At 37.6% G+C, this 23,351-nt stretch overlaps 1 protein-coding gene across 2 annotated transcripts in view; it reads left to right on the top strand.

The window, feature by feature from the left end:
• Positions 1–4,388: 4,388 nt before the first annotated feature.
• The window catches only part of EDIL3 (EGF like repeats and discoidin domains 3), a 480,622-nt gene continuing 461,659 nt past the window's right edge, over positions 4,389–23,351 (top strand). For both annotated transcript variants that reach the window (XM_005209726.5, XM_002689374.7), the window contains exon 1: positions 4,389–4,931. In XM_005209726.5, the coding sequence (XP_005209783.1) occupies positions 4,865–4,931 (67 nt within the window). In that variant the 5' untranslated portion in view covers positions 4,389–4,864. The remainder of the gene's footprint in view (positions 4,932–23,351) is intronic.

Below are 23,351 nucleotides of genomic sequence, written 5' to 3'. Positions count from 1 at the left end.
GTGCTGGAATAATTTGGGAAGTCTGACAGGGAGACAGGAATTCAGCTAGCAGAATTTGTAAGAATTCCTTTCAAATGGGGACAACAGGAGGAGCTTGGAGGAAAGAATTAGTGTGGTATTTATGGAGAGCAATGAAAAAAATGTTATGAGTTATGCAAATATTTTAGAGAATTTTAAAATGTACTTGAAACTCTACACTCAAAGTATGCTCTACAATGATAAATCAAGGTCAAAGAGGTTGCAGACTAAAATACTAAAAAATGACGATTACAGTTATAGCCACTTAAATTGAAAATATAAATGAATGAAATAAGTTAGAACAGTGACTAAAATAGATGCTACAACACAATAGTTATGAAAAATGTTCCTGGAAACAAACCAGGGCTCAGATCATGGCTCCTGCCTCCATGTCTCATTGCCACCTTAATCTTGGGCAAATCGCTTAGAAATTTTGATCCATGGTATCTTCAGCTGTTAAGTAGAAATTATAATAATATTTACTTCATAAGTGCTTTTGGGATGACTTAGTGAAGCACTAGAATTAAAGATGCATTAGTGCTGAGCATACAGCTGACCCTCTATAATTGCTGCCAGTAAAGTGGTTCCTCCATTCAAACCAACTCTAATTTGAGACCATAGACAATGTACTTAACCAAGCTGTGCTGTATCCCTTCTCTCTAAAAAAGGGATGATGATAGTGATTTATTGTATTACTTTTCCCTTGCTGTTTAAAAGTTACCACAAATTAAGCAGTTTTAAAACACCAGTTTATTAGCTCACAGTTCTGTAAGTCAGAAGTTCAGGTGGCCTTGACTGGGTTTTCTGCTTTTGATTCCACAATGTTGAGATTTAACGCCAGAGTCATTTTGGATATTAAAGAAAATAGATGTTTCGAAATGCAAAACAAAGTGTTTAAGCACAAAATGGTTTTAAACATTAATAGTACTGAGTATAATTTGATCAAATAGTCTGACTCTTCCCAAATCTAGTTTATTTATAAATATCATTCAGTAATTACAGGAATACAAAATGCTACTTTTATGTTATTTGCTTCTTGGTCAATTAAAATATGAGTTAAAAATTTTCCAGATAATTTAATGGGGGTGAGGGATGAAAATTGAGATAATCAGCTATTGAGGAAAATCACATACAAAAGTTTGGGATTTTGTTTGGGATTTTGTCTCCCTCACGTCGTCATCAGCAATGTGTACCCACTACTGGCCTTGGCCCTTTTGCAATCAGTAATTTACCCCTATGAGTTCGATACTCTTACCAAATCCATTTAACAGATGAGAATATTGAGACTTGGCGATTAATTGGCTTACCTATGTTTAAAGAGTTAAAGAGAGAGACAGTATTCCAATTCAGAAATGTTCTGCTCCAGAATATAAAGAGAGAGCCAATAAGAATAGCTCTTGAAAACAAGTAAACGTTCCACAGTCCCTTTTTTGTTTGTTTTCCTGATACTTTTTCCTGCTTTATTTTCAGACAACGTTTCTTGAGTTGTTTTCATTGTGGCGTTAAATAAAATATGTTAACAGGTGTTCAGAGAAAAAGCTTTCCTTAGTTTAAAAAAAAAAATTAAGCTTACAGAATGGTGGATTAACACTTTTGAAAAAGTTTCTTAATCACAGGACTTTTCAAAGTTTTTAATATGCTAACATTCACCACGAAATCTTTAAGAACTGCTTTGATAGGTGATGTTGCCCAAAATTATTAGACTATGAAACTTTTTTTTTTCCCATTAGCATCTTGGGGAAAATAAGTCTGCAGAAAATATTTTGGGACTTGCTGTCTTCAAGTGATATATAGATTCATTTTTGGTGCTCTAGGCATATATTTGAAGAAGCTATAAAACTATAGGTTAGACTGTATATGATTAGTAAAGGTCCCTTAGCACTTGATGTAAGGTAAAAATTCATAACAATTTTGCCCTTTTAACTTTCCTTTTCCTTTTATAAAATGTCTGTTTCTTGTGATCCTTTAACATTTCTTATATTCCACTTCTGAAGAGGCTGTATATAAGCCTAGTAAGAGTGAAATGAGTCCTGTAAATGTAAGTTAGGTAAAGTGCCTGGAATTTTCCAAAAAAAGGCTTGTTAGTACGTGAGCATTATCAGTAAGTGGGAAAAAAAGGGGTAGCTGTGTACTGGGAAGTATGAATATAAGACTCTAAGACTATATATCAAATTTCAATTAGAAATGGGACTTAAGAAAGTAGAGATACTAAACTGGAAACATTTTACAAGTCGACTACTAGGTAATAAGAATGGCATTTATAGTCACAATTCCAGGCATTTGACTATAGAATATGCATTTTAATGCAGTTTTATGCTCTCCTGGAGCTTTTTTTTTTTTTTTAAAGAACTAAAACCAAAGAAAGATAAAATTGTAGTAATGTACACTGTTGCCAAAAAATTATTTAATTTCCTAACATTCCTATTGAGGTCATATATTATCAGAAAAGTGAAAATAAACAGAATAAATAGGAAAGTAAACAAAACTTTTAGCATACTTTTTTCCTTTAATACCTCATCACAAAGTCACTAGTTTCTAATTTTATTTTGCTATTAATTTATTTTAATTTTACTTGAGCAGAGTTGATTTATATTAGTCTCAGTTATATAGCAAAGTGATTCAGTTATACATATACATATATACATTCTTTTACAGACTGACAGAATATTGAGTCAAATTCCCTGTGCAATAGATCCTTGTTGGTTATATATCTGTATGTGCATATATATATATATATATATATATATATATATATATATTTGAGATTTAGCACTATGTTTTAGGAATAAAACCTTAAAACTAATATTCAACATCTCATTCCAAAGAGTCACAGAGATAGATAATTTATAATGGACATATCACCACATGACTCATAGCGTACTTTCAAAATTAAGTAACAGTAATGAGCCAGAAAGTTGAAATGTGATTGTTTACAGCTGCTTTGTGGCAGCTCTGACAGTGGCACCTTGCTCTAACATGTATGGCTTTCAGCAAGAAAGCAGACTGTAAATAAATGATTCTCTCTCTTTCCTTTAGCAAAATCATTTTTAAGAAAATGTTCTTGTACTTCCCACCAAACATGAGATCTGAACAAACCTTGTTTTCACTTTATTTGTTGTTACCATAGTTTTTGTTTGTTTGCCAGTGGGATAATACTTTAACTTCTCTGTAGCAGTATGCAATGTTACTTTTCCATCAGTCTTGCATCCTTGATCTCACTTCAGATTCCCAAGGAAGGTAGAAATTGAAGTTTAAAGGCCTCAAGGAAGCAAAAGGAGATGAAGTTGCATGACCAGTTGTCCTCTGCTATCTTTTTCTTAGTGCATTTTCAAAAATCCTTCCTTCAAGAATGTTTCTTTCAATTTTTCTGTATGTGTTTTCTGTCTCTCTCCCTACCCCCCTCTTTAGAAGGGGGGAAAAAAACCAATTTTTTTTTTTTTGAGACTTTCATTTTGGTACCTGCAATTGCTGGAGCTGAGTCCGTATACCCTAAGCAAATAGTTTAAATGGAAAATAGAGAAGTGAGCACTATTGTAAGCCATGGGCTGTATTTTGGTTCAGCCACTTTGACTGCAAATGCCAGTCGATTTCTGTTGTTTTTGGTGGGTAGCAAGGAAATGTGATCTCCCATAGTGATGCTTCAAGAATCTTGTCCTTGTCTTTTATTTCCTTACATGATCCCCAAACTTGCCCCACTATTTCTCCTCTGAAACAGATGTCCTGCCTAAGGAGATGTGTCTGGCACTCACTTGCTCTGTGCCTTCACCTTTTTGTTCCGGTTTACACAGGAGCCCACAAGCCTCTCTCCTCAACCCTAGAGCCAACTGAAGGGTGGGCAGATCAGTAGCAGACCATCCCCACTGTCTAAGCTGATGAAAGTCTGCCTGCTGACGAGGTTGTGCTTCCTGAGAATCTGGGACAGATCCCTTTGCCAGTGTTCATCTCTCAAGCAGCTTTGTGCCCCAAAGAGAGCCACTTTTCCAAACCTCTTAACTTCTTTTCCGGCTAGACTGCGAACGGGGACTTCAGGGGATTCCTTAATGTGGTTCATTATAAAGTCCAGGCTGGAAACCAGGGGCATCTCAGACTCTGAGGGTGCTTCTCCTGAAGCCGGGGAGTCCCTGGCGTGGATGCAGAAGATACAGGCACTGTAGGAACTTCAGAGGTGGTGGCAGGTGCCAGGGTGTGGCTGCAGTTGTCTCCCTCTTCTCTTCCAGCAGAAGGAGCCACCTCTGAGACAGAGAAGAAGAAGAAAGAGAGACAGGAGGAGTGGGGAGAAGAGGGGGAGGCTGGTGGAGGGAGTAAGAAGGAAGGGGCGGGGGGTAGGGGCGCTCTGGGCGGGCGGGCACTTGTGAGGCTCAGGCTCGCACGCACGCCGCCTCTGTTTGTACACAGTGCGCTCCCGACCGCCGGCTTGCTCGCTCCCCGCCAGCTCACGCTTCATTGTTCTCCAAGTCGGCAGCCCAGCCGCTGGCCGCAGCGACTGGAGCCGAGCGCACCGTCTGCGGGTCCGCGGGCGCGGGGGACCCAGTGCCCCGCCCCACCCGCCGTGCCTCGGCCGGGACCCACCCGCCGCAGAGGCTGAGCCCGCCGGCCACTCCTCGGAGCTCGCCCACCTCCCGGCGCCACCGGAGCGCAGGCAATAGGGGAAGCAACGTTCTTCTCTTGGGTCACCCCTCTTTCTCGTCCTCTCCGACAATTTGTTTCAGGAGACGCTGCGGGAAGAAGACATCTTCTTGAATCCTCTATCGGGGTGGGGTCTGCCGCTGCCCTGCGGTGCCACCTCGGCGACACTACCCTCCGCCAAGACCCTTGACCATCGGGGTCACGTCCAAGAGACGGGATCATGAAGCACTCGGTGGCTGCTTGGCTTCTGCTTGGGCTCAGCCTCAGCGTCCCTCAGTTCTGCAGAGGTGAGGCAAAGGGCCAGGGGCTGGCGGCGGGACAGGTGGTGAGTCCCCCTGGGAGACACCGCGAAGGGGGCTGGAGGCGGTCCCGGGGGCGCGCCCGGAGTGGCTAGCCCAGTGGGCGGCCCGGAGGAGGCTGTGCACCCTATGTTGGGTGCCCGGGAAAAGTGCTTTGCAAAGTCAGAGCGGAGTGTTGGTGAGGCTGAGCTGGGAAGGGGGTGTGGGGTACCCAGATGAGATCTAGGAAAGATGGGGAGGCGGGAGAGAAATTTTGCACAGCTTACAGTCGCCAAGCAAACCCTCCCAGATCCCTGTGGGTGATGCCAGATGCAGGCGCCAGGCGGGGCTTTCTCTGGGGAGCCAGAGAAGCTAGCTCGCCCCGGGCGCTGAGTAGTTGAAAGGGGAAGAGGCTGGAGACCCACCGGGCTGTCCGCCTCCAGGGTGCGGTGCTCTTACTGCCAGGCCCACGCTGAGCAGTTTGCAAATCCGAACCTGGTGCTGGGAGTTTGGGCCATGGGTGCGGTGGAGACGGGTCTGACAAGTCCGTTCGGCTTGCTCCCGTTTCTCCATCCTGGACGTGCTGCATCAATAATAGAAAAAACCCCCGGAACCCGCCTCTCCTGTAACCCCAAAGGCCCCGAGCTTTGCTCAGCATTTCCTCCTGGTATAAGCCTAACTCTTGGTAATAAGGAATCGTGCATTGCAAGACAGCCCTGGCGCCCCCGCCCAAGAGCGGAAAAGTTGTAAGAGCTGGTCTGGTGGTGGTTTTCATGACTTGCATGAAATAAACCAGTCTGTTAAAAAAAATAAAATACAAGACTTTGAGGACTCTCCTGCTGAGTTGCGTAGCCGGCTTCCAGGTCCCTGGGAAGGATGTCTTGTCAGTACAAGTCATTCTGACTTCATCTCCGCTAGCTTTGGGGTTGAAGTTAGCTGCCTGAAAAGAGCCAGGGGGATCATCAGGGACCCTGGGTGGGTCCTCGGAGGTGGACCTGAGTCCCTTCTGCGCCCACATATGCAGGCGGCCCCCTCTAAGTATTCCGTGGGTAATGAAACGGACCGCAGGCTGCTTCAAGTGGAGAGCTGAGTGCAGTACAGGGTTTAAAATGCTGTGCCTCTCCAAAAGGTAGCTGGATTAAAACATGCATTGACTCTGATCCATTTAATATTAGACACTGCATGAATATTCTACACCATTTATCCGTGCGCCCGTCCGTCTGTTTCACAGGAAAATTGTGAACTCTTGGGCTACAATTTGCCCAAGAAGCTGGGTGTTTCTGGCCAGATGCCCTCAATGCCAGCTAGTAGCTATCCAGGTCGAACCTTTCCTGGGGGGAGGGGGGCTTCCCTGCTCCCTTCTTCCCCCAGAATGTGGCTATTTTCCCTAGCGTGTAGGTGTATGTAGGTGTGTGCCTCGCTGGCGTTTACAACGTGCCCTTCCACTTATCCGGCAGAGGCAGCCACTCCACTGAAGGTTAAGGAATGGTAATGGCTCTGTAGTTGTGCTGCGGAGTCTCTCATCGATATGAAAAAGGCAGTACTCCCGCTACCGAGATTTCTCCTTTCTCTCATTTCCCCTCTGGATTCCTCCTGCACTTTGATCCCTTAGCGGGAATGGAAGGGAAAACAGCAGGCACTCCCATCTCCACCTTCCTTCCCTGCCTGCATTCCCACCCAAACCGAAAATCACACACTCACGCACACACGGGCACCTACTCCATGCCAACATCGCCTCCACCATCAGTCCGGCACCCGCGTGGAGGTGGAGGGCTGAGTGGGTGGAGGAGGAGAAAGTGCGTCTAGCGTGGGGGCCGCGCTTGCCTCCCTAGGTCTGGTTGCAGGAGACCTGGGGCATCGTGAGAGTATCCCAGCTCTGCACCTAAATCTTCCCGCGCCTAGGGAGCTTACTCTGCCAGGCAGTCCAACCTCGGTGTTATGCCTGGGCTCTCTTTCCGGCTCCTAAACAATGCTTCGGCACTGTATACTCCACGTTCTTCGGTAGATTTCTCTTTTTATTCCAGTCAACCTGTGGGGAAAGGGATAGAGGGCTGTAGGAAAGAAATGGACTGCTTTCCCTGAGCTCTTTTTGTTAAACTTGCATCTCTCTAATTTATTCTCCCTTAGCCCTGCAAAAAGGCAGAATGCGTCTTGCATGACAGCTCCCAGCAATTAAACTTTGAACAAACTTATTGAAGCCAGTGTTAATGATGAGAATTTCCCTTGCGCTGCCCCCACCCCACCTCCCCAGACACAGTTTGCCTACTGTATACCTTTTATGAATTGGTTCCCTGTGTGGGTTGCAATTTATGTGCATTAATGACTAAGATTTAATAAGGACATGTAATTCTTTTTATTAGTCATTTTTATTTTAAAATTAAACCCATGGATCAGTCAGATTGAATATTTTATTAACTCTTAAATTATTCATCGTTATGGGTTGCTCTAAAAAATCCAATACATGCATACAGTTGCAGCAAGCACGTGATATCTTATGCAATCTGTCCCTGTGCTTGCAGTTTGTGTCTGAAGTCTTTAAGCAAATAGCACTTTCTAAAAATGTCTAGACATGTCCTAAATACTATGAATCATTGGCACTTGCATTTGCTTTTTTAATCAGTGGTGATTTTTAGTTAATTCTACATGGGGATCAATTAATACTTGAATAATCTCATTCCAAGTAAAAAACACCCATGCTTCTATAATTGCTAGTAACTGTCTTTGCTGGAATAACAGATTTGTGTACTTTTAAAAATTATTACACATTAGTGTCTTCATTACCTGATTTACATGCTCATTAATTTTATACTTTAAATGCTAACTTCAGATCTAAGTGAAACATTTAAAAATAATTTTGAAATACTAAATTAAACATAATAACTAAGTGAAGATCAGTGCAAAGCCTTGACCTCTGTTATGATCCAAAACACATCCCCCCACCCCCCCACCCCTATCTTAAACAATTTTTTTCTGATTATTTTAAAATATTTTCTTAGAGATGAAATGCATTTTGTTTTAAATTTATATAGTTAGGGGAAGACACATAAAAATACAAATTAAGGGTTACAAAATTGAAACGGTCTATTTTCCCTTCTGTGGTCTTGAACTTACAAAGATCTTCAAAACCAGGCAAATGTCTTTTACTTCTAAACTCTTCTCTGAATTAAAACTCTCTAATTTTTCTCAAATATCTTATCATCAGTGTTTATATAAAATGTGTATTCAGGATGTTGGGTATTTTTAATAAACATTTTACTAAAACTTGCCTTTAATGCTAGATATATGACTTTTCCTTCTCAGAAAATGATAGCAATGCAAAGGGTTAAAATATACATGACTAAACTAAAAAAGCCTGGTTACTCAAAGTCATGACAAAGTACAAATTTGACAATTTTTAGATTCTAAATTAGTAGTCCAAACTCTTATTTTCTCTGATATTAAAGATACAAATTTTAATTAGGTAATTTATTTTTAAAACTTTTCATCTTTTGAAGGGTTTGATAGTGGGATGGCCTATATATGTTATCACTTGTATCCAGTTGTGAAAACCTGACTGACTTGAAAGTTTCCTAAAGACTAAGAAGGTTAATTCTGATATTTGTTGTTTATTGAATATACTTGCAGTGCAAACAGCTTTGAGTATCATTTATGATGTAGTAAGTTCATTATATTCCTTGCCAAATAAAGAAACCCACAAAAATAGTGTGGGCTTCAGAACTCAATTCAATCAGATGAGAAACAGCAAATTTTGCAACTATGTAATTAATGGTATGGATTCTCTCATAGCTAATCAGTTTACTCCTATGACTTTATGTGAGTTTGATTTTATTCCCCAAATAGTTTGCAAGCTGACTTTATTATGTTAAAAAAAATCATAGAAAACCAAAGCCAAGCTGTTTGTATTATTCAGTTCTTATCTGTGTTTTAAGGAAGATGTCTAGCATGTTTTTGTTTTTTAAGTCACAGCCCATGTAATGATTACCATCTTTTGGTTAATGAAAGAAACCTGTATTTATATATAAAAACTTAAGTAGTTGGCTATGTGAAATAGATTATTGAAAATTTTCTCATGGTTACATGATAATGCTAGAAATTAAGTACTTAAACTGAATGAATTGCCACTTAATTGTTACTGAAAATACCTCTAAACAATCTCTGCTTTGTGGGAATTGTTTAAGGGAAAAGTAGACTGGGATGCACTGTGCCCTTGCCAGCAGGTGTCAGGATAATCAATGGAGATATTTTTAAAGGAGGGATGCAGGTCAAGGGGAGTAAAGGAATAAATGCTTATCTGCAAATCCACATAAAGTGATTTTCTACTTTCTGTGAAACTGATGTTATTAGTTTTCATTGCTCCCCTGAGAAAGAGAGGGAAAGTGAGTTATAAGGACTTATTGCTTGTACCACAGGACTTTAACTTGGAGGCAGAGTAGTTCTAACGACCACACAGAAATAAATATATGTCAAGATTGAACCTTTATTTTTCAGGGGTTTCCTGAGTAACTTACAAGGAAATGTACTTAGAGCTAAGAGGCACTTTTAGTAAAGCGATTATTACTGAAATGTTTGGAATACTTTTAAGCTTACTTTCTATATCCACTGTAAATTTTATACATGGAAACGCTGTTCTGCTGATTTACGTGGATGTATATTCGTGAGTCTCAGTGAACTCCGGGAGTTGGTGATGGACAGGGAGGCCTGGCGTGCTGCGATTCATGGGGTCGCAAAGAGTCGAACACGACTGAACGACTGATCTGATCTGATCTGATATTCAACTATTTATATGTGCAGCTCTATAGTCCCGAAAGAGATTACCACTTATTCTTTTTGTCACAGTTTTAAAGTATATGTTTCCTGGAACTTGCAAGTTTCAAAATAAGCCATGTGGCCAAAAAAGAATAAATGACATGATAAAGTTTTATTATTACCTGTTTCAGACTTATTAATCCTTGTATATGTGACTATTGTGTTTCAGTATCTGTCAGTGACTTGACATTGTTTATTTCTAATTGGTCCTTAGTGAATAACCTTTCCTCAAAGGTTAGTTCTAGCATCTGCTGATATAACCCTTAAAACAGTATTAAACAGTAATACAGTATTTAACAGTATTAAAACAGATTCACCATTGCACCATTTCTATTATACAAATTCTCTCAGTTTTTTTATGAAGTCACTGATATCATGCCAAGTAGTCTGTCTCCAGTGGTATATCCTTTCTGTGACAGAGACCTCCTCAAATAACCCCTTTCCCAACATTTCTTTGCTGGTTAGCACTAGGGCACAGCATCCACTATACAAACTTGTCATCATTATTGAAATGTTGCAAATCTATAACACATTGTGGCATTTGCAGTTTGCTTTCTTGTGAGGAACAAAAAAAAATGTGATAATGTAAAGCTGCTACTACTAACTCCTGAGGTTTAAAACATAAATGGAAATAAATTAGGATCTGAATTATGGAGCAACTCAGGATTTTACGGAGAAGGTAATGGCACCCCACTCCAGTACTCTTACCTGGAAAATCCCATGGATGGAGGAGCCTGGTGGTCTACAGTCCATGGGGTTGCTAAAAGTTGGACATGACTGAACGACTTCACTTTCACTTTTCACTTTCATGCATTGGAGAAGGAAATGGGAACCCACTCCAGTGTTCTTGCCTGGAGAATCCCAAGGATGGGGGAGCCTGGTGGGCTGCCATCTATGGGGTCGCACAGAATCGGACACGACTGGAGCGACTTAGCAGCAGTAGTAGCAGCAGCAGGATTTTATACCTTGATTTAATCTGAGTGTCCTGCTTAAAACTGTCAACTGGTTAATAGTTTATATCCACCCAACTTGTAGAGAAGTCTCTTGCTTTACTTGTAGCACAGAGCTGAGAACCTAGGAGAAAACATCAAAAACTCCTAACCACTTAAAACAGATAATTGCATTTCTGCCTTAAATCATATAGAAGAGTCTATTCTCTTGGTTCCCAGGCTCATTATAAACTGAATCCCCAAAATTAAAGACATATGAGGTAATAAGTCAGGCTTAATCAGAGCAATAAAACATGACAGCTACTAGACAAAGAGGAGATTGAACAAAGTATATGTAAAAGCAAGGCTTCCTTACAGTGTAAGAAACTAGGAACCTTTATTTGGGGGAGGGGCTAAGTCTACCTTGGCAGAGAATATAGCCCTAGTTGAAGCAGCTACTGATCTTGTATACTAGGGAAAGACTCACTACCCATATGTTCAACATTTGGAGGGTACAGAGGCACTGAGATGTGTGTATTATTGAAGAGATTTTGTCCAAAATGTTTAAGCTTGAAAACCTGTTTAAAGGTAAAAGAGACATATCTGAAGAATATGCTGGTTTGAAACTTTGTTTTCCCATCATTTCAGAGATTATGTTCTTATATATATATTTTGATTGCATTTCTCCTAAAGTAATGAATGAAGGTACAAATTATCAAATACAGGACTCAATTTTGTGGAAAAGAAGTAGATATCAGAATGCAGATAAGATGTCAGGCAATTATTTGGTTATATTTTAGAAGAAAATATACTGCTATCTGTTTTACCATATGCATTATGATGATGATAGTAGCCATGTAGGATTTGTTCCACAGAAGATTTAATAGTGCATGAAGTAGAATGGAGGATTTAAGTTCAAGAATTTAAGTGAAGGCTTTTTAAGTACTAAAGCACTTTTGTATGTGATTGTTACTATGGAGAAAGAAAATTGACTCTAGAGCTAAGCCTTACTCTTTCCATTTTCTAAAACAGGTCTGTATCAAACTGATCAGTCTCTTTAAAAATAATTTTCTATAGTTTAACATTCCATAGATGCAAAGGCCAAAGTTTTAATCTCTTGTTAAATGATTTTGTTTATGATTGAAAGTAGTCTCTAGGTGGGTCAGGACACTATGCATTCTTTTAGGTTTATGCTTGGTATTTGATAAAGGCATGTATTTTGGGAATGCACAATAATCCTCTTCTTGTACTGAGGTTAGGATGACCATTTATATCTTACTGCCACTGGAGATCATGTGAACACCGCCCAAGTCAAATAGGCTCATGACTCTTGAGCAGAGAAGACTGAAACAGTCAAGTGGGAACACTGAAGAATATTTTTATTGGGAATATTTTGCAGAACCCCTCCCAGTAATGTAGAGCAGTCTCCCATTTATAGGCACCAATCTTATCCATGCTCACATCTCTAATACCCCTTTCTTCTCACATGTTTGGCTTCAAATATTAATTGAACTCTAATATTATCCACACTGTCTTTCCTATTTGTTTATTCATCTTTTTTTCTTTCATGTCTAAGCATCTTGCTAGATAAATTAACAAGGGACATTTGATATTTTTATTTAGTATAGTTAGTAAATCTAACATTTATTTAATACTTGTTATGTGCTCCCATGTTCTAAGTACCATCTTTGATTCTCACAAGGATTCTATGAAGTGACTCGTATTATTATTTACATATGAATGAGAAAACAGAGATACAGAGAGGTTAAATAATCTCCCAAATAAACAATCTACTAAGTATCTCTAGAAATAGAACCAGTTTAAATCTAGAGCCTGCTTTCTTAAATACTGGGCTCTGCTGTATTTCAATAAGTCACACATCCTCTATGTCATGGAAATGGTGTGTTAAGGGATTTTCTTATTTGTAGAACACACACATCATGTCCAGTTTCTGTTTAACTGGTAGATATTTTGGAAGGGACAAATTATATTTACTTTCTTAGACAATACTTTTTAAATTTTCAAATTTAATTCGGTAAAACAAAAGTACATCTCTTCATCTTCAGAAATAAAGGTTGGCGTATACTTGGTCAGAAGGAGTTAATATGTCTTTCAGAAAAATTCATCACTCGTATGAATAGGGAAGACAGGAATTAAAGAGAAGTTGAGAAGTGATTCAAAATGCATTTTCTTCAAAATCTTGCCACTCAATTTACTTCAACTTGACTTTTATAATTTACTTGGTTTTCTAGGATTCCATTTCTCCATTGGTACTCAATTTGATATGGTGAGAGCATGCTTTCCCTATAATTTTCAGATATGTCGTGTAGGACAAAATGATTTTAAAGGTTAACAGATACATAATGTAGGACATAGAGATTTTAGAGGTTAATTAGGTTTTCATTTATGCAGTTTAATGAAGGTATTTTATTTGCTTTACATCCCATTCTCATTTAATTTTATTTCTGTGTAATCCCATTTAGAAATTGTAGCCAAACAAAAGCACCAAATGGTGCTCAAACCATATCAGCTAGAAAATTATATTTTATGATTTCGAGTTATTTAACCAAAATATGATTTATTTTTTAAAACTGGAATTGTATTTACTTTAAATATTTTACAAACTAATGAAAATTACATCATCTAATATGAGATCACTTTGTTAATATCTTCTTCTGTACATATGTACAGTATTTTATAGTTGAAATAGACCATTCATGATTTATTATTATATTTATTCCCCTAAAATAATAATAATAAAACAATAGTTTAAATTTCATAAGCATTTCCTGTATCTATTTTAGGGGACATAAGCAGAACATTCTTAATGTCATTTAATGGATAAGGAACATGAAGTTCAAGAAAGTCACATCACTCACATTCAACATGTCTTGTAATTCAAGCAGCCAATAATAGAGTTTGAACTTGATTCTGTGTTCTGATTCCAACTTAATTTTTTTTTTTTTTTTACTGTTTTCTGCTATCCCATTTTGCTCGAGGTAGTTATAGTTGGTGGTTTTTATTTTTTGTTTTTTCTTCAGTTCTTAAACTCACAAGATGAGAAGGAGTTGATGTACTACTTGGTTTTTCAGAAAATATTCTTACTGCCTCTCAGTACAACATTAGCACTTCCTTTCCATCAGTATATAACATTTCCTTTTCTCTTTGGATCCAATTACTAACTATGACAACATCCTGAACTTCCTCAAAGGCTTCTTCTTTATCATTTGGCCCCTATAAGCTTGTGACTCTTTTAACATTCTGTTGTTAAACTTCCTGGAAGTTCCCAACACTAAATATTCCCATCTCCAATTTTAGGTACCTGCTGGCAATGCTGTTCATTAGACTTTGTCATCATGTGATTTGCTCATTTAACAGAACTTGAAATTTCTCAGACATTCCATTTTTTACTAGAATTTTCTCTCTTTTTACCTCTCCTTGTCCTTCATTCCCACTGAACTCACTCTGATCATTGCTCTAATTTTCAGTCCTTCTTATCTCTCTCCTTTTTCAGCCTATTCTTTGTGGTTATCCATTTCAAGAGATACTCAACCATTTGGGAATTTTTCAGCCCAAATACTTTCATTGTTTTTGCTTCATGAAATCTCAGGCTATGGTAATTTCCAAAGTCCCTTTCCCCTCTCTGGCCACGAGAAAACTGGAGTTCTGTCAAGAAGTGATAGGATCCACTGGAAATCCTGGCAAATTTGAAAGGCTAAGCTGTGGGTCCAAAGGGGAATGAGTAAGAAACATAGAAAGTGATAATATGAGGAATAAAATGATCAGGTGATTGTAGTAATTCTACTGTAATTAATTATTGATAATTATTAGTATAAATTTGAAAGTATGACCATAGGAGTTATGATTGAAGGAGAGTAAAAGGATAAGATTTCTGAAGGAAAATAATCAAAGCATTTGGAAAAATCATGTATGTAGGTACCAACATTCCAAAAAAAATTATACCAGGAGAAATATTTTGGAGGCAAGGAGAGTGAACTAGGGACACAAATCTTTAAGGATTGAGAGAATGTGGTACAGATATCAAGAGATAACTATAATGGGGGGTAATATTGGAGAATAGAGGTCTTTGGCATGAAACTGAAACTGGATAGGTTTTTTATTGCTGTTGTTTGAGGGGAATGGGTGAATGTTTAGGAAGTTGCACTGAGGAGCCCTGAGTTGTATTGAGGGACCCAGGCCACATCTCATGTCTAGAAGCCACGGGAGAGAGAATGGTAACCATGTAAGAGGGCTGCAAAGTAAATAATGACTCAGAGGCGAGATGATTTCCTCTTGAGCAGGGAGGCAGATGTAATAGCCTAGTCCTAGTCAAGGCTATCAGAGAAGGCAATGGCACCCCACTCCAGTACTCTTGCCTAGAAAATCCCATGGACGGAGGAGCCTGGTAGGCTGCAGTCCATGGAGTCGCTAAGAGTTGGACACGACTGAGGGACTTCACTTTCACTTTTCACTTTCATGAATTGGAGAAGGAAATGGCAACCCACCCCAGTGTTCTTTCTTGGAGAATCCCAGGGACAGGGGAGCCTGGTGGGCTACTGTCTATGGGGTCGCACAGAGTCGACATGACTGAAGTGACTTAGCAGCAGCAGCAGTCAAGGCTATGGTTTTTCCAGTGGTCATGTATAGATGTGAGAGTTGGACTGTGAAGAAAGCTGAGTGCCCAAGAATTGATGCTTTTGAACTGTGGTGTTGGAGAAGACTCTTGAGAGTCCCTTGGACTTCAAGGAGATACAACCAGTCCATCCTAAAGGAGACCAGTCCTGGGTGTTCACTGGAAGGACTGATGCTGAGGCTGAAACTCCAGTACTTTGGCCACCTGATGCGAAGAGTTGACTCATTGGAAAAGGCCCTGATGCTGGGAGGGATTGGGGGCAGGAGGAGAAGGGGATGACAGAGGATGAGATGGCTGGATGGCATCACCGACTCGATGCACATGAGTTTGAGTGAACTCGGGGAGTTGGTGATGGACAGGGAGGCCTGGAGTGCTGTGATTCATGGGGTCACAAAGAGTCGGACACAACTGAGCGACTGAAATGAACTGAGCTGAGGCATCATGCTCTTTGACAGTCTTCATCCTACGCTTTTTGACACATTGAGCTCATTAAAATAATCGATATGTTCACTAAGAGCTATGCTTTTAAGCACATTGAATATGTTTTCATATGCAACAGCTCCTTTAAGCCTCACAAAAATTCAGGGGATTATTATTATCCCCATTGACAGATAAAGATATAGACAGAATAATTCTATTCGGAGTGATAAGCACTCACAACTAGGTTTTGCAGACCCAAGTCCAGGATTCTTCTCACTTTAGCAAAATTACAGAGAAAAGCCTTAAATCCAAGGAAGGATCCCTTCTAAATTTAAAGCACAGCTGCATAAGATGTCTGCAGTTATGCCCTGACCTACTTTGTCCTATTCAGGCCTGTGCATATTTTGAGGTCCGCAGAGTTCAGGCTACAGGGTATAATGTCTGTGTGTGCATGGTGCCTTAATCCTTGCCCATCTCGGATTATTTGTTCAAATGGTTCTTACTGGAAAACAGCATTATTACTATGGGAAGTTTTTTTCTCTTTGTAACATGCTCATAATTTTGCAACCTTGTCCATAAAGAATTCCTTTTTCTCAAATTTATGTTTCAGGTATTTGTCAACCATGATGTTCCTTCTCGAGTTTCTGACATGCTAAAGACGTACATATTTTTCCTTTAATCTGTCCTTGTAAGCCATTCCTTTCATCATTTTAGTTGTTTCATTTGGAATCTGTCCAAGTAGCCTACATATTTATGCAACAGGCTTGCCAAAGTCTCAAAAGAGAATTCTAGGGATGTGCTTCCTAAAATAATGCCACCCACATTAGTCTGTAGTTTTTAATTGTGCAAATACGATTGTTTTGCTGGTTAAGTTTTTCTATGTATGCCTTTTTTATTTCATAATTTTGTTTTGTGTTAACCTTCACTGGAGTTTTGCTTTATATTTTTCTTCATTCTGTATTCAGTATAATGATCATTACTACTATATGATGCATTCTCTGCCCACAGAATCTCAGAATAATCTGATTTCTTCCCTGCAAATTATATTATTCTGCTATTTACTGCTGTTTTAATATCATGTACATATCAGCTAAATAATAATGCAATGTACAAATTCCCATCCTTAGCTTTTTTTGCATATTTATTTATTTTTGGGTCTGTAAATTATTCATTATCTTCTTGAAACCATCATCTGTCTCTATTCCTGTATTTTTCCTATTGCTTTATTTATTTCTAGCTATGTCCTCTGATATGCTGCCATTTTCTGTTCCCAGATCATTCCTCAGCTTAAACTGCACAACCTCAGAGAATCTTTCTGATAGTTTTCTCCAAGTAACTGAGGCTTCAGCACACACACACACACACACACACACACACACACACTATATTCCTGTCAGTTTCTATTATCTGATCTTTTTTGAAATTACAGCATTTTTCAAAAATCATATTATATAATCACTTGCTTGTTCGCTTATTTGTTTTTTTCTCTTGTTTGTAATGTATTCTTGCAAGCTCCATCAGGGTGGAAGAATATTAATGTATATGAAAAGTGCAAGTGAAGTTTCTCAGTCATGTCTGACCCTTTGGGACCCCTTGGGCTGTAGACTTCCAGGCCCCTCCATCCATGGGATTTTCCAGGCAAGAATACTGGAGTGGTTTGCCATTTCCTTCTCCAGGGGATTGTCCCGACCCAGGAATCGAATCCCGGTCTCCCATGCTGCAGGCAGGCTCTTTACCATCTGAACCACCAGGAAAGCTATTAATGTGTATATCTGCCTGCAAACTTGATGCCTTGTATAGAGTAGGTACTCAATATTTGTTGCCTGAATGGCGTACATGGATGAGTGAAAAATATGGAGATAAACAATGCTGCTCATGTATAAATCTTTCTCTGGGTTAAAAAAAAGTGTTCCTTTGATAGACCCATTAACTCATTTAATAAATTCTTATCTACTTGACACACTGATGCAGTGACGTGTGATTTATGACACGAGTGATACACTCTTAGAAAGCAATAAATACATAAGTAGTGGCAAATGCTGAGAGCTGACTAAATAAATTACCTACTTGTTTCCACAGCTGTCTAACTTATAAACACTTTAAAATCAAGATTTGGGTTTTACCTTAAATTATCAAATTGCAATAACGTAGTCATTGAATATGGAAGATAGTAAGCTTCAGACTGTCATTTTATTATCAAAAGTTGACAAGAAAAGTATGTGCAACAAGGCAAAGTACTTGGTGGTTTTCCTTATCAGGGGAAGGAGCTGCAGGTAGCTCTTTAATCTGCTAATTGCCCAGTATCCTGGCGATCACTCCCATGAGTTCTACCAGCAATGACTTTCCTCCAAGCCTATCCTTTTCCTCATCCCACCACACAGCGACACCTGTGAACCCAGATGTACTTGGCAGAGAGGAAAAGACAGCCTGGGTGCTGTGTCTGTCCAGGAGCCCAGAGCCTCTGAAATAGCTCTGTTTAGAGTTGCTTGTGCCATGACAATATTTATGTCACTGCAAACTGCTCTTTATTCATCTTTGGGTAACTATACTGCTGCCTCTCTTAAATGCCTCAGTGGTTCTGAAACAGTTTGTATGTTTGTGACCCTTAGTAATTGTGTGATTTCCACTTGCAGTCTCAAAGCTCTGAAAATGGCATATATGTCTATAAAAGATATAATGGCAAAGGATTATGTAGAATAAAATTTATAAAATCTATTGCTTTGCTCCTTTTTATGTGATAAGAAAGAAACTTTGGCTTTGTTTTTTGAAGGGTAGTTAACTCCTTTGTTTTGAAGTTTTAATTATTTTTGAACTTTAAAGTATATGCTCATTGAAGAAAAGTTTTAGTGGTGACACTTCAGTATATATTGAGGGACTTGTTTCAATAAATATCAATCTACTAGTTTTATAATTTATTCAATAACTTTATTGAGTAGAGGTGGACACCGAGAACTGTTCTGGGTGTTGGAATTACAGACAGTGAACAAAAATTCCTGTCCACTAGAGTTTACGTTCTAATGGAGAGAAACAGAGAATCAACTAAGGAAATTGTCTTGGAGGTTAAAAGGAGGAGGTAGGTATTTCAACAGTGAATTTCATTTTTATGTAGGGTATTTATGTCAAGCTTGACTTCAAAGATATTAAGGAAGTGACTTATATGTTGCAAGTATATTGTCTCAGGTTTCATTTCTTTATATTTGTTACGTTTATTATGCAACAGTTAAAGCAAGTTTATTTTGTAAAATACATTTTATTTTCCTTTATGAATTCTGCTTTTGTTATCATATATTAATGTGTAAGAATTGCCATTTGTTTTCCCCACCAGTGGTTATCTGTGTGTCCCAACATGACTTAAAACAGCTGTTGGAAAATGAAGCATGTATTATGCTAAATGATAGTATATATTTGCATCAGTTCAGAGACATATTTACTGGGTTGCTACATTAATGTGACAGTGACACATGGTTTTAGTTATTGTAGCTTTGTAATATGTTTGTGCTACTGTGTATAATTATTTAGAGGTATATCTGAATATGGTCTGGTAATAGTTTAGTTGGGATGTTTACATCTATCTTTATAAGTTATATTTTGAACTGTATTTACCAAGCTTGGTTTTGGGGCACTAGTAGATATGCAGAATTAAGAGAAGCTTCTGTCTTGTGGAGCACTTTAAATGTTCTATAGGAATTTTCTGTTTCTTGAAGTTTTGACATAACTCATATACTAGGCCGTCTGACCTGTTTTTTGAGTACAATATTTTCTAATTTATTCACATATATAGCATTAAAATGTTTGCAAAAATTATGTTTTGTTCATGCAAATGCAGACAGAGAATTAAAAAGTTATGTAATTCTGTCACCCTCCTGACAAAATTGCCACCTCCAAAGGAATCAGGGTCATCTTTTCTTCTGCTGTGTTTTGCTACCTAAAACTTCAACTTCTTCCAGTCCTAATGCCAGTCCACAAAAATAGCTTAATAAAAATTTCCTTAAGAATAGTAGCAGTAACACTATTTAAAATATTTTAGCTAGTGTTATTAAATTGTTTTTTTGAAGAAATATGCTTTATTTTGCTTTTTAAAAAGCTCATTTTCAAAATTATATATGGATCATAAACCTCAGCTTATTTTTGAATTAGCAGTTTCTTGATTATACTTTTCAATACAAGAATTAACTTAGATTTCGATACCAAAGTACAATCACATTATTGGAATTTTTCCCCTAGTAACTGTAAATGTTTATTATATGTATGTAAACTTTTAATCCTTTATTATAAAGGAAAGTATTAAATAAGTTAGAAGAATAAAATCCCTAATGAATGACTTATTTAGTTCATTGTAGAGTTCACATGATGATTACTTAAAAAATAAAATATATTCAGAATTCAACTTTACAAATAGGAAAACAGAAATAAGCAAAATTGTTACTAGAAATAATTTCTGTTTATGCTTTGGCAAGTGGTATAGATCAGTTTGAAGTAACAATTCTTCATTATTTTAAATAGATTATTTAGTTTTATGTTCTTCATAATTCAAGATTACTTTGAAATATTAAATGTTATTATAGCAGCTGAATAGTTTACCAATCTAGGGTTGGAGTTTTCAGATTGCTGATATAACTGTAATTGGGACTGGGTTATAAATTCAGTCAATTCACTTTGGGATAGGAAGAGGCATGAACTCTTCCAGGATCAATTGTTTTTGAAAGCAATTATTAGGAGCAAAGATTAGCCCAGGCAACTGGAGCATGCAAAGTTTAACGATGACTTCTTGGACTCATTTATGTTGGTATATCAGTCTGAAAGTATGCATTTTAATATGTAGCTGCATTATAGAGAACTTAATATTTGTGTCACTTGGCAATATGAGGAATATAAACCATCACTCCGTAACATTTATTAGGTGTAGCTTGAATCAACCCTTTGTTTTTTTCCAGAAGTCATAGGCAAAGACTGACTCTGAGGAAGATACAATTTAACAATTTAGAGCTTATTCACATGGTTTGCTGGTTCCCTGATTCATACAAAAGGAAATTAAAGTAAAATGAATTGAATAATTTGGTTTCTCTCCAGGAATTTAAACACTGTTGTTTCTTTTGTTGGAGTAATAATCATGGTATGTAGTAAAGCAACAAGGTATTATTGATATATGCTTTTACAGCTGATAATCCAGAAATTAAATGGAAGGTACTCCAGGAAACCTACTAATACATGTTTATAGTTAATACTTAATTCTTTTGGCATTACTGCTCATTTGGGAAGTTGGCTTATATATATCCTACATTAAGTTCGTTTTGTTATGTATCTACATAGGATGTTATTGGACGGTGTTGTTACTCAGACTGCTGCTATGGAGCAGCATACAGAAAACTCTTGTATAACCAGAGTATTTGTGACTTCTAGTTTAGGTTATTAGACTTATTATGTTGGGATGGTCAATGTTGGTTCTTTGGGTTTATGAAAATTGCTGATTTATTTGCAGTAACAGTGTTTAAGTGTTCGTTGCTCAGTCATATCTAATTCTTGCGACCCCATGGACTGTAGCCCACCAGGCTCTTCTGTCCATGGGATTCTCCAGGCAAGAATACTGGAGTGGGTTGCCATTTCCTTCACCAGGGATCTTCCTGACCCAGGGATCTAACCCAGGTCTCTTGCATTGCAGGCAGATTCTTTACCATGAGCCACCAGAAAGGTACTATAAATTTTAGAGGCATTTTGATATGCAAAAAAGCATAATAACCTGAAATATCTAATTCAGTGAATTTTCAAAATTGTATGTGCCCATTTAATCACTAACTAAAACATGATATAGACTGTTTCCATAATCCTAGAAAATTCTCCCATGCTGTATGTCCAACCAAATTCCATCCTTACCTGCCTCTCTCCAACATCTGTATTTTATTTCTGTCACCATAGATTAACTTTGTCTGGTTTTAGACTTCAAACCATTGTTAGGAGCAGAAGAGAGAGCAACTCAGAGAGAGAGAGGAAGTCCTTTTTTTTCTTGAATAATAATTCGTACATTATAGCACAATTTGTTTTCTACTTGTTGGACAATTGAGTTGTTTCCTGTTTTTTAGCTATTATGCATAAGGTAATCTGAAAATATTATACACTTTTTTTTATAGACATGAATTTCATTTCTCTTGGATGAATACCTAGGAATAGAATTGTTAAGTCATAGGCTGATATGTGTTAACTTGATGAAAACCTACTTGACAGATCTCTAAAGGACTTGTATCATTTTGCTCTCCCATATGTGTGAAGGGTCCAATTATTCCCATGTCCTCACCAAAATTTGTTCTACAGTTGACGAACAATGAAAGGTTTAGGGTCGTTAACTCTCCACCTAAAAGTGACCCTCACAGTTTAAACTCCTGCTGTTCAAGGGTCAACTGTATTATTCTTTTGATTGTAGCTATTCCAGTTGATAAGAAATAGTATCTCACTATATTTTAAATGTGTACTTCTTAATGCCTTAGGATTTGAGGACATAGGAGTTTCTTGATATTCATATATCTTTGGCAAATTGTTCAATATTTTGCAAATACTACTTTTTGTTGTTGTTTGGGAATTTTAAAGTTGACCTGTAGAAGTTCTGTATATATCCTGGATATAATTACTTTGCAAGATATATATAGCAAATGTGTTTTCTTAGCCTGTGACTTCATAGTCATTTCTTACTAGTGTGTTTTGATGTAGAACTTACTGATTTTGATGAAGTGCATTTTATCAACATTTTTATTTTAGAGTGTTTCTAATGTTCTAAAAGGTCTTTGCCTGGTCAAGTGTCACAAATATATTGTTTATTCTCTCCCTCTAGAAATCTCATATTTCTGATTTTTATATTCAGGGTTATTATCCTTCTTAATTTTTATATGTATCATGAGGTATAGATTGAGGTTTGTTTTCCATAGAGAGATCAATTATTTTATCTTCATTTGTTGGAAAGACTGCTTTCTCCTTTGAATTGACTTGCTGCATAGTTGTGTCTATTCTGTGTCTTTAATCTCTTATCTTTATACCACTACCAGGGTGCCTGGATTACTTTAGCCATATAGTAAGGCTTGAATTTATGTAATTCTTCTAAATTTACTTTATTCTGTATCTTTTGTACTTTATCTAAATTTTAGGATTGTCAATTTCTTCAAAAAAGCTTGCTAGGATTTTGATTAAAATTGCATTAAATTTGTGGATTGCCTTGACAAGAAGGGACATATTAACAATATTATATCTTCCAACCAATTAAAATGTTTTATTTGTTCATTCATATATCTGTGTGGATCCATATTTAACAAAAGGACTCATTCCTTTTACTTTTGTAAGGTTTTATAAAATAGAAACCATTTTTACATTGATGACTCATGCTTACTTTGTTTTAAAATGGAAATTAAGTATTAAAAGTGGAACTCATTCAGCACCATAGTAAGCCTCACAGTACTTAGAAAAGCACTTTACACATAGAATATACTGTATAGACAAATTGAAAACCATTTTATTAATACTTGTATAACATGACTATGCTGTTAGGAGGAAAACCAGCCTTCCCAATAATGAAGTCTTTTTTAAAACTAAAGTATATAAATGTAAGTTTCCAGAAAAATAAACTGAGATTCATAGCATTACACCAGTTTAAAGCTCAAA

Source organism: Bos taurus, chromosome 7 (genome assembly GCF_002263795.3).
Source record: "Bos taurus isolate L1 Dominette 01449 registration number 42190680 breed Hereford chromosome 7, ARS-UCD2.0, whole genome shotgun sequence".
In the NCBI taxonomy this organism is placed as follows: domain Eukaryota; kingdom Metazoa; phylum Chordata; class Mammalia; order Artiodactyla; family Bovidae; genus Bos; species Bos taurus.
This window is presented reverse-complemented; position numbering and strand designations above follow the sequence as displayed.